General features: G+C 33.7%; 2 protein-coding genes across 3 annotated transcripts; both read left to right on the top strand.

Annotated features, from left to right (window-relative positions):
* The first annotated feature begins 2,249 nt into the window (after positions 1–2,249).
* LOC145102333 (3-hydroxy-3-methylglutaryl-coenzyme A reductase-like) lies at positions 2,250–4,208 on the top strand. Its single transcript, XM_079039718.1, has 2 exons — positions 2,250–2,687; positions 2,786–4,208. The coding sequence occupies exons 1-2, from the start codon at positions 2,306–2,308 to the stop codon at positions 4,072–4,074; spliced, it is 1,671 nt and encodes a 556-aa protein (XP_078895844.1). The 5' UTR covers positions 2,250–2,305; the 3' UTR covers positions 4,075–4,208.
* Positions 4,209–7,083: 2,875 nt separating this feature from the next.
* Positions 7,084–10,604, top strand: LOC145102335 (SWAP (Suppressor-of-White-APricot)/surp domain-containing protein / D111/G-patch domain-containing protein). 2 transcript variants are annotated; one of them, XM_079039720.1, is made up of 9 exons: positions 7,084–7,217; positions 8,126–8,477; positions 8,826–8,943; positions 9,084–9,190; positions 9,342–9,479; positions 9,570–9,704; positions 9,779–9,958; positions 10,035–10,213; positions 10,400–10,604. In XM_079039720.1, exons 2-9 carry the CDS (start codon positions 8,150–8,152, stop codon positions 10,424–10,426), a joined length of 1,212 nt encoding a protein of 403 aa, XP_078895846.1. In that variant the 5' UTR covers positions 7,084–7,217; positions 8,126–8,149; the 3' UTR covers positions 10,427–10,604. The 2 variants fall into 2 exon arrangements, with proteins under 2 accessions (XP_078895846.1, XP_078895845.1); XM_079039719.1 differs by having other exon boundaries at positions 7,101–7,217; positions 8,110–8,477.
* Positions 10,605–14,721: the final 4,117 nt, after the last annotated feature.

The following is a 14,721-nucleotide window of genomic DNA, read 5'->3' as shown; positions in this document are numbered from 1 at the left end:
AGTGGCATTTTATATCATTATGCCACAATTAAAAATGAGTATTAATGACATAAAATACTAAGTGTCATTAAATTTATTAATTTTTATAGTGGCATATAATATATGTCACTAAAAACGTCATATAGTGGCACAAACGTATTATGCCATTAAAAATGTAAGCTACTAAATGTCATTTTCTTTGTAATGAATATTGAATATGTTTACACATATTATAGTTCATTTTCCAATGTCTTTTTATTATGTTAATCCAAAGCCGATTATTTTTAGAGCAACTAATTTGTATTTTAGAACTCATTTAACAAATTTATAAACTGTCAGTAATATGGTTAATTGAATAATTGATACATTTTATGAATTTTTTAAAATTACCGATCTTAATTTTTAGTCTTCCTATTTTAACTAATTTAATTGTAGTATAATTTTGACCTTTAGATATTAATTCTTGTATTTCTAATTGCTTTTCTTTTAAGTGTTTTTTTGAAGTTCTTAAGTCTTGCAAAAAAAATTTTAAAGTAAATTAGCATTATAATTGTTATCGGAATTGCAATATATTTGAGTTTTATTACTCATATTTGTTGTTTAAAATTTTGAAGTTCATCTATAAAATTAGATTTAATGTGACTAGGTAAACTAGTTTTATTGTTTTGTTCATCTTGTTAAAGTGGTTTAGGAATGAAATTAGTATAATCAACAACCATTCGTTTTAAAGATCTTGATTTTGAAAATGAAGGTTTTTAGGTGCCAACTTCTGGAATCGAACTTGTTGAAAATCGAGATAACAAAAAATTTATATCAACTGATCCATCATTATGTTCAATAATATTAGAAATTTATTTTGAAGAATCTAAAGCTTTTGGTTTAATAACGTTTTGTAAATTCCAATTACATGATTGGGTAATTTCTGACCATTTAAGCATTTTAAGCATATGAACCTTAGTATACTTAGTATTTGTTTCAAAAATAATTGTTTCATTTCTTAGGCTTCATAGACGGGTTCTTGGTTCTAACGTGGTTGTCATGGTTTTATAACAAACACGATAGATTGTTGATAAAGGCTTGGTATTATCTTTAAATTCTAAATTTTTTGTTTCTACTGTTAAAACTAAAGTATCTAATATATTTTTATCGAATAATCTTACACAAAATTTTGGATAACACTTAAAATAAATTGGTCCGTTAGTAATATTTGTTTTTGTTATAGCTAAAATAGAATTTTGAAAATCTTTATGTCTTTTATCACTTATAATTAGGAGAATAAGAGCATTAATATCATTTCTAAATAAAGATTTAATAGCAATTTGTACTAAAACGATATGAAGAAATTTATATTTTTGTCTATGTTCTAAAATAGAATTAAGTGATAATAGATTTAAATTTTGTTGGTTTTGACCAATAGACAGAGTTTGTTCGATCATTTTGATTAAGTAACTTTGAAAATATTCGACAGTTCATATTTTATATATTGTATTTATATTTGTTTTTGTTATTGTCCAATCATTTAAACTTTGTTCTATGCCATCAATAGTTTCTTTAATAGAATTTATTTGATTATTATCATAGTCTGGTTCAGCATTACCATGAATATATTTTTTGGGTAATATGCATGAAAGCATACATATTTGATTTATTTTGTTTTAAGATTTTATAAGAAAGATTACTTGTTTTAATAATGATGAACAAGAGAAGCTGTCTCGACGATGATTGTGATTCAACACCACAACTTACATCCTTATCTGTGCATCTTACGCTAATCCAACCAATCACTGATCTTGACTTTGAATCATACTTATTAAAACTTATAATATATATATATATATATATATATATATATATATATATATATATATATATATATATATATACACGTGTTTGTGTGTGTGAGAGACCGGAAATTTAAGAGAATAAGTTGTAAAAGAAATCGTAAGAAGCTAAAGTAGACATTATGATAGTTTGCTTTTGCTGCTTTAAAAAATAAAAAGGTATTAAACTATTTGAAAAGATAATTTTAATACAAACTAGTTAAAAATAAGTTTACAATTTACCTATTAAAAATTAATAGCTCTCGTGTGCATGCTTGACGTGTACTAGGGCACAAACATATATTGTATTCTATAAAGAGTTAAAAGACAAAATGACGAATAAAGTCCTCCCCATGTAACTTCGAGGAAGTAGGATCTTTCTACTAAGCCGGCATTACATTTACATCTATAAATAGCACTCCATATGTTATCCACTTATCATCGAAAAAAGCCTCTCATTTTAATCAATCCACCACACCGGCGGCCACCACGTACTAGAAATTAAAATGAAATCCTTCGCCGTTGCCGATGACCAATTCCCCAAGTCGAACGACAAGAAAGTGGTGGATTGCTCAAAATCTAATGCATTCCCTCTGTTTAACACCATCTTCTTCGCTTTCTTCTTCTCCGTTATCAGTTACCTCTTCGTCACCTTCCGCCAAAAGATCCACACCGCCACCCCTCTCTATCTCACCTTATCGGAGATGGCTGCTGTCGTCTGCTTTGTCGCCTCCTTCGTCTATTTTCTTGGTTTCTTCGGTATGAACTTCCTCCAGTCCATGCCGTTTCCAGATGAAGAAGAAGACGATGAACTTGAAGAAACAAACGCCAAAGAGATCATCCATTCAACCAACTCCGCGGGCTGCGTTACCAAGATTTCCGATCAAGGTATGAATCATCATCATTGTCGGGATAAATTTTTAATTTTTATACGCAAACAACTTAAGTAATCCGTATGTAAATTTTTGCTCTCTCTATATATACAGATTTTCTAACTCCACTCCCTAAGTCCACCACTGCCGTTGAGTTACTCACGGCTACGACGGAAGATGAGGAGGTGATACAAGCGGTGGTTACCGGACAAACACCCTCTTACTCGCTCGAATCAAAGCTTGGGGACTGTAAACGTGCAGCGTTCATCAGACGACAAGCTTTGGAGAGGATAACAGGAAGGTCTCTTGAAGGTTTACCGTTAGATGGTTTCAACTACGAATCGATATTAGGACAGTGTTGCGAGATGCCGGTGGGTTATGTTCAAATTCCGGTGGGTATCGCCGGGCCGTTATTGCTCGACGGAATGGAGTTCTCGGTGCCGATGGCGACCACAGAAGGGTGTCTTGTGGCTAGTACCAATAGGGGTTGTAAAGCCATCAACGCTTCCGGTGGTGCCACCAGTATCCTCCTTAAAGATGGCATGACTAGAGCTCCGGTTGTCCGGTTTGCCACCGCCAAGAGAGCGGCAGAGTTGAAGTTTTTCTTGGAGGAACCACTCAATTTCCAGACTCTAGCTTCTGTTTTCAACAAGTCAAGTAGATTTGGAAGGCTTCAAACCATTAGATGTGCGATGGCCGGAAAGAATCTATACATGAGGTTTACTTGCAGCACTGGAGATGCAATGGGGATGAACATGGTTTCAAAAGGTGTTCAAAACGTTTTGGATTATCTCCAGTCCGATTTCCCGGACATGGACATCATCGGCATCTCCGGCAACTACTGCTCCGACAAGAAACCGGCTGCTGTCAACTGGATCGAAGGCCGTGGCAAATCAGTGGTATGTGAAGCAATCATAAAAGAGGAGGTGGTGAAGAAGGTGTTGAAAACCGATGTAGCTTCGTTGGTGGAACTAAACATGCTAAAGAACCTAACTGGATCAGCCATGGCCGGAGCTTTAGGTGGGTTCAATGCCCATGCAAGTAATATCGTGTCGGCGGTGTACTTAGCCACCGGACAAGATCCGGCCCAAAATGTGGAAAGCTCACACTGTATTACCATGATGGAGGCCGTGAATGGTGGCAAAGATCTTCATGTTTCAGTGACGATGCCGTCGATTGAGGTGGGGACAGTGGGTGGCGGGACGCAATTGGCTTCACAATCGGCGTGCTTGAATTTGCTTGGGGTGAAGGGTGCAAACAAGGTGTCGCCTGGATCTAATGCACGACAGTTGGCGAAGGTGGTCGCCGGGTCTGTTTTGGCCGGAGAATTGTCTCTCATGTCAGCAATCGCCGCCGGTCAACTTGTTAAGAGCCACATGAAATACAATAGATCCAACAAATAGGTTTCGTTGTAAAGTTGTATTCCTATACTTTTATTTATTTGTTATCTTAATTATTTTTTAAATAGTAAATGAATCTTATAAAAAATTAGTGTATTTTTCATTGATTTATTTATTATTACAGCGATGATACATCTTATTAATTTGTGTTTTTCATATACTAGGGCTTTAATTTTAAATTTGTTGTATAATCATGAATTAGTATGAGCGTTATTAGATTTTCTAAAGTATAGTGTAATGAGACAAATTTGAGAATATAATGTTATAATTTAATAGATATTCCAAAATAAACGAATTGCTCTTAATTTGATTGTGGACAATATGTGACATGTTTTAATTTGAGAGAAAAATAAATGAATTATTATTATTATTTTTTGCACCCATCAAAGATTACAATAACACCTTCGTTGTCCTTCTAGAATGTTATACAAGAAAAATTTTAGATCATGAAAAATTCTCTATCTTTGTTGATCTTATAATTGACTGATACTCATAATATTTTAGATCATTCTAAGACGTTTAATATCAATAAAATGCATAATTTTGGACAATATGTGACATGGTGTTGAACATTGACCATGAAAACAAAGTGGTCCATAAAATACAATGAATTCGAAGACAAGACTTCATTCAACCTTTAAATAGACATATTATTAATTGAGTAGATCATAAACTTTGCATAAATATTTACTTATCATAATTTGTTGCTTTTGTATTTGTGAAATGTCAAGCATTATAAATTTATCAAACAAACAAAATATTTTTATATTTATAAATAAGATAAAACATAGAAAAACATAATTATTTCTCTACTAACGTTCAAAAAATCCTTACATTTTGTTTAGACAAAACTTCAAAAATGGTCCATATGGTTTTCGAAAATATCAAGTTTAGTCCCTAAGTTCAAAAAACCTCACGGATCGTCCCTGTGGTTTCAAAACTTTTAACAAATGGTCATTTTCGTTAACTCCGTTAGATTTTGGCCGTTAAGTGAAGGGCATTTCGGTTATTTCACTACTACAGAGACCATTTATGAAGTTTTGTCTTATTTAAATATATATATATATATATATATATATATATATATATATTTATTTAATATAAAGGGGGCCCACCCACCCATCTCTCTGATCATCATCTTCGTTATGGAGAAGCTGTGAAACAAGAAACAACCAGCTTGGGGTGTGAACAAATTAATGTCATTGGGACATTTCCACAAACAGTTGGTGTGCAACTTAAGAAAATCACCATGAAATCCTTGTTTTTACTTCTAATTAAAGTCTAAATTGGAGCTGAACTCAATACATACAGATGTATAATCAAAGAAATTGAAAATATACACATAAAACCACCTTCTCTCCCAACCCTAATCCATGAAATCCTCCCGATTCCAATAACTATTGCAAACCGGTACCTAAATCCACCCACAAACCTTTATTCAATTCTTGACTCTGCTTGATCGCATCTTCCAGCAGATTGATTATCAACTCGGTTTCAGGCCTTGGAATCAGATCACCTTCTTCGACACTAAGAACCAAATCCCCCATAAAGAGTAAAGATTACCCAAGTAAGCTCTTCATTGCAAAACAGTGTTGTTTTGGAGTCGTTGAGGGTTAGTAATGGTTTTGGGTTTTCTATAGCATCTTCGATCAGCCAATTAAGTTCTCTGTGTAAACTTTCAGAGTCTGGTCCGTTATCTGAATCTATGAAAGATGAACCGACAGATGACACTAAGGTTTTCGCCCAATTCGGCCATTGTTGCAGGTCGGATAAGGTTCCGTTGAAGGTGGGTGGTCGGAGAAATAAGGGGGAGGTTAGGATTTACGGCAGTGGGTGCATGGTAAACGAAAACCGATGAAGAAGGAAATAGAGCGATTGGGGGTTCTTGATGTGAATGTAGTTGAGAGAGAAGAGTGTCGTGCCAAGCTCGAGAGATTCAAAACCCATATGAAATCAAGCTTGTGGAAATATGAATTTATGCGGGGGTTGCTTCAAATTCCAAAAGGATGCTCTCTTTCTGTGTATGAAGAGTGAGAATTGAGTGATGTTTTGGAGTTTATGATGAAGTGAAGAAGGAGGGAGGAGATCAAAAGGGTGTGTTCTTTTTAGGAAGAAGACGTACACACACACACACACACACACAGAGAGAGAGAGAGAGAGAGAGAGAGAGAAAGGGGGGAGGGAGATGGGTGGGACCCCTTTATATTAAATAAATAAATAAATAAATATATTTTTTAAATAAGACAAAACTTCATAAATGGTCCCTGTAGTAGTGAAATGACCGAAATGCCCTTCACTTAACGGCTAAAATCTAACGGAGTTAACGAAAATGACCATTTGTTAAAGGTTTTGAAACCATAGGGACGACCCGTGAGGTTTTTTGAACTTAGGGACTAAACTTGATATTTTCGGAAACCACAGGGACCATTTTTGAAGTTTTGTCTTTTGTTTATATGCAGAAAGCTCTTACATTTTCAATTACATTTCATATTAACCCAAATATTCTTTTTTTTTTTTTTTTTTTTAGAAATTACCAGGTTTTTTTTGTGACATTACATTTATCTTTTTTTCGTTTTTAGATTAACATGAAAACAAAATAAGTGAGGTTGTCTCTTGTCTAAAGTAAAACGTGAGAAATAGACTATTTGCTCAATGACTATTTATTCAAACAAAAATAAGTGACGTAGTTTAGTTCTTTTTTCCCATGTCAATCTAAAAACAAAAAGATAAACGACATAACATAAACAACCGTTAAGTTCTTAAAAAAATGAATATTAGGATAACTCTAAATAGTTTAATGAAAATATAAGAGTTTTTCTATGTATAAATAGAATATAACCGTTTTTCTAAATGATATTAGAATAAATGTTGGAGTTTTTCTACAATTTACCCTTATAAATATTACAAAAAGCTTATAATCAAACAAAATTATTTGAATTGTAGAAAAATCAGGATTTGTAATAAGGTAGGGTTCTTTTTGTAATATAAAGAACATCAGAGGGAATAAATGTAAATTATTAACAGAAGACAGCCATATAAGATTAGCCAAATCCTCCCCAAACCTGAAGCACACGCTACAATTACACAATACAATCGGGTCTATTCCCCGATCCGCTCATTGGGCATAAATATATTTTCTCAACCAGGTATGTAATTTTGATCTGTAACTATGATCTTCGGTTCGTGAATGTCTGATCTTATTGCAACTTAATTCCTCCGTTTCGAGTTAGGGTTTCTGTGCTTTTTTATCTTTCAATTTTCGAGTACTTTAAATTTTGGTTCTTGAATCTTGATGTTGATTGGACATGTGACTTCTGTTATTTTAATTGCTGTGGCTAAAAAAATATCGGTCTTTCCTTTGCCAAAATTTTCGTATAGTGTTTCGTTGGATAATTTGACATCAATAGAGTTTTAGAAGCTTTTTTAACAACCTTTGGATGACTATGGCTTTGTTAGATGAAATCGAAAAATTGATCTACTGATTGACGTTATTGTTGTAGTCAACATATCTTTGTAGCGTGGAGGTTTTGATGATGGATTGACATCTATATGCACTACGACTTAGGGTTAGTGTTGATGTGCCTTTGAGATTTTGAGGGTGATTATCTGGTTATTGCAACTTTAATTATAGTTGATTATGTAGGGATCCAATAACCATTTTGATTTTTTGATACTAGCATAAACTATAACCTTTAAATAATCATAATTTCCAAACAACCAATAGCATTAAACGTGATTATTACAATTTACACGTTACAACTTCAAGCACATCTAGTTGTTACAACAAGATTATGTAATTCTGGACTTTCAAGATGCATATCTACACCCTCCTTTGAGATTTAAAACTATCAAAAGCCTTAAATTTCGATGATAACCTAAGTAGCCCAATATGTGCTTATGCTGTGAGATCAGTATACTACACAACTAACACAAAACTCAGCCTGTTCAACATTACTCAAGCACATTTGCTCTTTTTTTGTGATATGATTCAGTTACATTACATTTCTTGAATAGTTTGTAAGCTTACTTGTCAAGCAGTGATTTCTATAAACAGCCAAAAGAACCTTGCCTCTTACCAATGGAGAAAGGAAAAGCTTCTAGCCTATTCGTGAATGATGGTTCATTTATGGAGAGGTTCAAACAACTTCAACAAGAGAAGGAAAAGGGCCCACCTTTATCAGGGTCCCCAAAACCTAACCCTGTGATTAGTAATAACAAGTCCTCTTCATCTGGCAAACTTGCATTTAGCCTTAAACAGAAATCAAAACTTGTGGCACCTGCTGTTAAGTTAAGTGAAGATGAGGAAGATGATGAGAGTAATGGAGTAGTAGGTGATTTACCATTAAAAAGGCAAAAGTTGGAGCAGCCTTATGTCTCTGACCAATCATTAAAACAAGTTTATGTTGGTAATTGTTTCTTACTTTTGATTTCCTATTTCCCTTTGTATTTCTTAAGGAGTAGTTTCTGTTGTTTTTCCAAAATATCATCATCTGAAATTGTGATCTGTATCCCCCATGTTGGTGGGGGTGTTAACTGTTAATGGGTGGTGGTGTCTCTTCTTTAATATGATTAAAAAAAATAAAAAATAAAAAATAAAGCTTCTACCTTTGAATGGTGAGAAAAGGGCAAAAGATTCTTGAATTACTGGGGTCTGATGAATGCAGCTTATGCATAATACCTCTGTCAACATTGGTGGAAAGAGATGTAAGATGTTGATGCTCTTGGTTTTAATCAGTTATTTAAGTGACATGCAGCACCAAGTGATCCCACAATAAAGAAGGTTGCAGATAAACTAGCAAGTTTTGTGGCCAAAAATGGAAGGCAGTTTGAGCATATTACACGCCAAAAGAATCCCGGAGATACCCCTTTCAAGTATGTTCATAAATTGGTTTTACATTTCATTATTTTGTATATATATTTCTTGAAGATGAATGTTAAGATCTCATGTAAAATTTCCATAGGATCAGCTTTTGACATCTGTTTCATACTATCTCTTTTTGATATCTTTTCAGGTTTCTTTTTGATGAAAGCTGTGCTGATTACAAGTACTATGAATATCGGCTTATTGAGGAGGAAAAAGCTCTGACCTATTCCATGGATTCTCAAACATCACAGACTGGTTTGTGCATAACTATAAATTAAATTACAATGAACTTTTTTTATTGGTTAAAAATGCTAGTAAGTTGCTTTTATGTGTAAAGAAAATATATTTATGCCTATGTTGTTTACCTTTTCTTTATCGGCCTAACAATTTTGCAAATTTATTGAAGGAGCTGGAAAGAGTAATGCAGTGAATAATAGTTCTCAAAGATCACATCAACAACCACCAAATTATCAGATTCCTGCTTCAGCTTTATACGAGGCTACTGACAATGAACACATATCATCAAGTGAAAGGGTTAATTATGGTAATCAATTCATATCCATAATTTGTTGTTTTATATTCTTTAAATAGTTTTATGAAGCATTTTTTTTTTTTTTTTTTTTTTATACTGTAGGTGAATCTAGTGCCCCATCAGGTTCAGATCCAATAGCAATGATGGAGTTTTATATGAAGAAGGCTGCACAAGAAGAAAAGAGGAGACAACCAAAACACTCTAAAGATGAGATGCCACCTCCTGCTTCTCTACAAGGTTAATAAATATGATATGTAGATTTTATTTTAATATTTGATTGTTAATATAAATGGTTGTTGGTTGTTATTTAGGTGGTGGGAAAAGAGGTCATCATATGGGTGATTATATACCACAGGAAGAGCTTGATAAATTCATGGCCTCTTGTAACGATGTTGCTGCACAAAAAGCAGCCAAGGAGGCTGCTGAGAGAGCAAAAATTCAGGCTGATAATGTCGGCCATAGACTCTTGTCCAAAATGGGCTGGAAAGAAGGTAATATAATAATGTTCTCTAATAATAAATTTTTAGTGGAAGGGGTATTTATGTAAAATTGGTAAGTTCACTGCAGGTGAAGGGCTGGGGAGTTCTAGAAGCGGCATAGCAGATCCAATCATGGCTGGTAATGTGAAGAAAGATAATTTGGGTGTTGGGGCTTCTCAACCAGGGGAAGTCACACCTGATGATGATATCTATGAGCAGTACAAAAAACGTATGATGCTTGGTTATCGCCATAGACCAAATCCTCTTGTAAGTACTCTACTCTTCTCTTCTTTACTTTACTTTAGGTAAATCTATTTTGGGTAAGAAATGTAAGAGCTTGGGATAATAGTAAAAAACAAAGTATATCCAGTTTAGGTGGGAGAGGAGAGAAAAGTAAATTTTTTGTTTTGTCAAAATGGTTTTTTCACTAGTCTTGCTATGGATATTTTGTAGGGCAACCCCCGGAAAGCATATTACTGATGGACACAAAGGACCTCAAAAAATTTGAGGGTTTATTTTCAATATGTAATGTGGATAAAGAAAAGAAGAATCGATATTCATAAAATTTATATTTCTTGCTTATTCTGTTGTGTTTCAACTGCTGTTATTACTCGATTTATGTGTGAATTTCATTTTCAATGATATGTACTTTTGCAAACTGGTTTGTTCAACTTTTTGAAATGGAGTCGGATGGGATATGTTTTTGGTTGTCTATGTAAGGGAAAAAAAACATGTAGCGCTTGTTTGCATTGACTAGCTTTTGGGAATTTTTAGTTTTTAGCAAGATTATAATTTACAAGTTGTTTTAAGTAGCATTTAATAATAAAAGGTTTATATATTATAGACAAAACTGCAAAAATGGCTTATGTGGTTTATTGAAAATTACTATCTTGGTCCAAAAGGTTTTGGACTAGCACCGTTGGTCCAAGACTTTGATTTTACTGTGAGTTTTGGTCCAAATTTTTTGAAACTAATATGATTTGTTTTTCTTATTTATTTTTATAATTATTAACATATATACTACCTGTCTCTCTCTCACTAATTGGTGTCATCGAAAACCATCTCAACCTGTCGAGAACCACTGCTATATGTCGAAAGTCATTTCCACCTGCTAGAAATCACCAATGTGGAAAATCGCCGTCACAATTACCATTCTTGCCGGAAACCGCCTCCATTTTATCTGCACTTTGTCTCTCTGTTTGTTTCTCCACTGCCCTCTCCTTCTCTGGTAGTTGGCAAAGAGGAGGTGTTATGGCATAATGGCTCCAAGCAACAGAGACTTGCCTAAACCCTCTTTCTCTTTTCCTGCTTCGATCACCATCTCTATCTCTGTCTCTATTATGCTGCTTATATGGTCTATAAGATATCGTATGGACATGAGACACGGATATCGTATGTACATGAGACACAAATTAGAATCAATCTGATAGTCCAAGATTCTGTTTCTCGATTTTACCAATTAATGACAATTGAATTCAGACTACTAATTGAACATATCAATTTAGTCCAAGCTTGGCAAAGCACTTCAATGTCGGCAACAAATCATCGAAGAGCCATAAGATATCACTTTTCCTGTTAAGGCAAAAGAAACGAATAAACTTCGACTTATATACTTGTATCTTTTACTTACAAAATCATACATGAAACTACATTTTATGACATCATGATACTGATGCGTTTTCGCAATACCAATACGTAACTGACTTGTAAATTACAACTTATATATCTCGCTTGAAGGATAAAATATATTATCGTCTCAGAATTACTTGTGATAAAATCCATGAAGTAATTCTTTGAGTGTGGGTTTATCCAATACTCAAAATCCCTATTTTTCTAAGTACTCATGAACATTGTAGCAATCTTATTGCAATGTCTAATCCCCACAGACAATCTACGATTCAATTCATGATAGTCTTAATTCACCACTTAATTCCAAAAGTATGAGTGACTGTAGAATTTTAATAAGGAAATCATTCAAGAAGTAAAACATCCAAAGTGAAACACAATAATAAACCAATTAACTATGGTATCATACTTTTGAATATAAATAACTCGTTATTATTTAATCACCATAATAATTATGAATTTATTCGTTATATAATGGTTCGAGTAATCAACTAACCATTTGAATTAAATAACATCAGTCATGTCATGTTATGAACATGCATGTTATGCCTCTTTATGGTCCCTTCTCTATGAAAAGATCAACTAGTCATTACTCCAATGATGCTCATTTCATAATTCCAAATTCTTATCACTATCCAACATGTGGTGGAATTCTAACTTTACATGCATTGATCTCCTGTGATATCGAGATTCCAAAGTCTCAAAGACCGAGTCTTCGATATTACAAAATATTCTACTAGAACTTTGTTACTAGAAACAATTCCATGATGATGAAGTCTCAATTTCAAGGTACATTCCTTGAATACTTCTCTTACATTAAAGTTTTCAACTCATATATAGATTTTATAAGCATCTCCCATTATGGAAACATTTTCATATTTCCATATGACCATCAATTCTAACCAAGAATCATCTCAATCCAGAAATGTTTCACTTGGTCCGTTCTAAATAATATCATACCTCTAACTATCCACAGGCAACCCATCTTTGGTTAACTTCAAAATGTTCTTGAAAATTTGTTTAATAACTCTAGTAAATTAAAATTCTAGTCCTTTTTCTCACAATACTCAGAGCATTTGAAAAATTAGAATAATTGAATATTATAGCATATGTAATCGATCCTATATCCAAAGTATATGTGATTTGATTCATTATGTCTCACATAAAGATTTGATATCTTTTCAATCTCTTGCTATAATATTTTCATATACCGAATGTCCTATGTTGAAACATTTCAACATGATATTCATATATGTTGTGACATCCTTTAATTTTCAGAACCAATTAGAACTTTTCTTTACGCTTTAAAAATCATTTATTTATATTTGCAGAAAATCCCAAGACAAAAGATCATTTTGATTAGAAATGCTTGTTTCCAAAATGTTAAAACCCTAAGGATGTCATAATCAATACCACATACAACACAAACATACTGTCATACATATTTGGGTGTCCGACCTACCCTACCGAGCATATATGGGTGCTCAACCTACCCTGCGGAGCATATCCGGGTTCCCGACCTACCTTGTCAGGCATATCTTAGTGCCCGACCTACACTGCCAGGCATATCTGGGTGCCCGACCTACCCTCCGGTCTATTTCAACTGCTTATATGGTCTATTTCACCCCTACCACTACCACATAATAACATACATAAATCACATGATCATCGAGCAATACGTGAACAATGATAATTATCATACATACAACCATCATATTATGCAATAAATAAAGGGTCGGCCTTGGTGCCTTTGACCCGTAACATTCACGAAGGGAGACTCACCTCGATCCGCTGCAAATCAGATAACACTCTGCTGCGGAACCGGAAATCCCACACTAATAACAAATAAATCTCAATTAATAATTATGACATAATCCATTAACCACGACCTCAACTCATAAGTCCCGACTCCTAGGATAAAAGACCATTTTACCCTTTCCTTAATGGGTCCAACCCAAACTTGGACCAAGACCCACTAATTGTTGGAATAGTGTCTAAGGCTGTAACTATATTAGTCAAGTATTTGATCCGGTTGTGCATAGTCCTTTTGGGTTGCCTTCACCATAGCAACTTGATAGGATGATTTAATAAGAGAGAGTAAATATTATTAATATATTATGGGAATAATATAATGAATAATATATTGTTATTTGATTAATATAGGTCATAGAATTAATTAGAATTAATTTGGTGACTTAAAGAAGTTAATTAAATAAAGGGGTATAAACTGTCAATTGTTTGATAGTTAAACTTTAGACTGTAAATCCATTTGGATATGCTATGGACGAATTCTATAAGATATAGGATAGCTAAAATCGTCCAAAGGCTTATCTTAGGAATGGATTTGGATAGCCTTAAGAGAAGATTATCTGATAGGGACTTATCTGTAATCCTTAAGGAGTCTACAAGTATAAATAGACCCTATGGCTGATGGAATTCGACATCTGACCTAAAGTAAGGAACCTCTAGTCGAAATTCCTTCCCTCTCCTCTCTCTTAAATCATCCTTCTTGCTTTGGTGTTTGTAAGTCATTAGAGGAGTGACATTTGTGACTCTAGAAGCTCCAAGACAACAAGGTCAACAATGAATTCAAAGGTATGATTCTAGATCTGTTTCAATGTTGTTATTTAGCCTAAATAGTTATTAGAAGTCTTGGATTCAAAGCATGTTTAATTAGAAAGCCTAGATCCGAGCATTAGGGTTTTGCATGCGCACATAGGAAAGTTCTTATGGCTAAAACCCATCAGTGGTATCAGAGCCTAGCTTGGTTTTCTTTAAATTGTTGCTTGATTAACTGAAACAAACCTGCAAAATTTGATTTTAGGTTTCTGAGTCATGGACTCGGCGAGTAGGCCTGACTCGGCGAGTCCCCTTGTGCACTCGGCGAGTCCAGGCGTCAGGAATGGCCAGATTCGGGATTTCCTTGTAATTATCTTATCTAAACTTTCCATAAACTAATTAGATCAATGTTAATTTGTTTTTCTGATAGATATAACTGCAATCTTGATCTAATTAAAGATATTTATCATATAATAAAATATTTGATTTCCTTATATGATAATTAATTAATTATTTTGATTATTTTGATAATTATCTTAAAAAGAAATCTTGAATAAATCAAATATAGATAATTAGGATATTAATTGTTA

The sequence above is a fragment of the Lactuca serriola genome, chromosome 4 (genome assembly GCF_051521515.1).
Source record: "Lactuca serriola cultivar US96UC23 chromosome 4, Lser_US96UC23_V15, whole genome shotgun sequence".
NCBI classification, from domain to species: Eukaryota; Viridiplantae; Streptophyta; class Magnoliopsida; order Asterales; family Asteraceae; genus Lactuca; species Lactuca serriola.
This window is presented reverse-complemented; position numbering and strand designations above follow the sequence as displayed.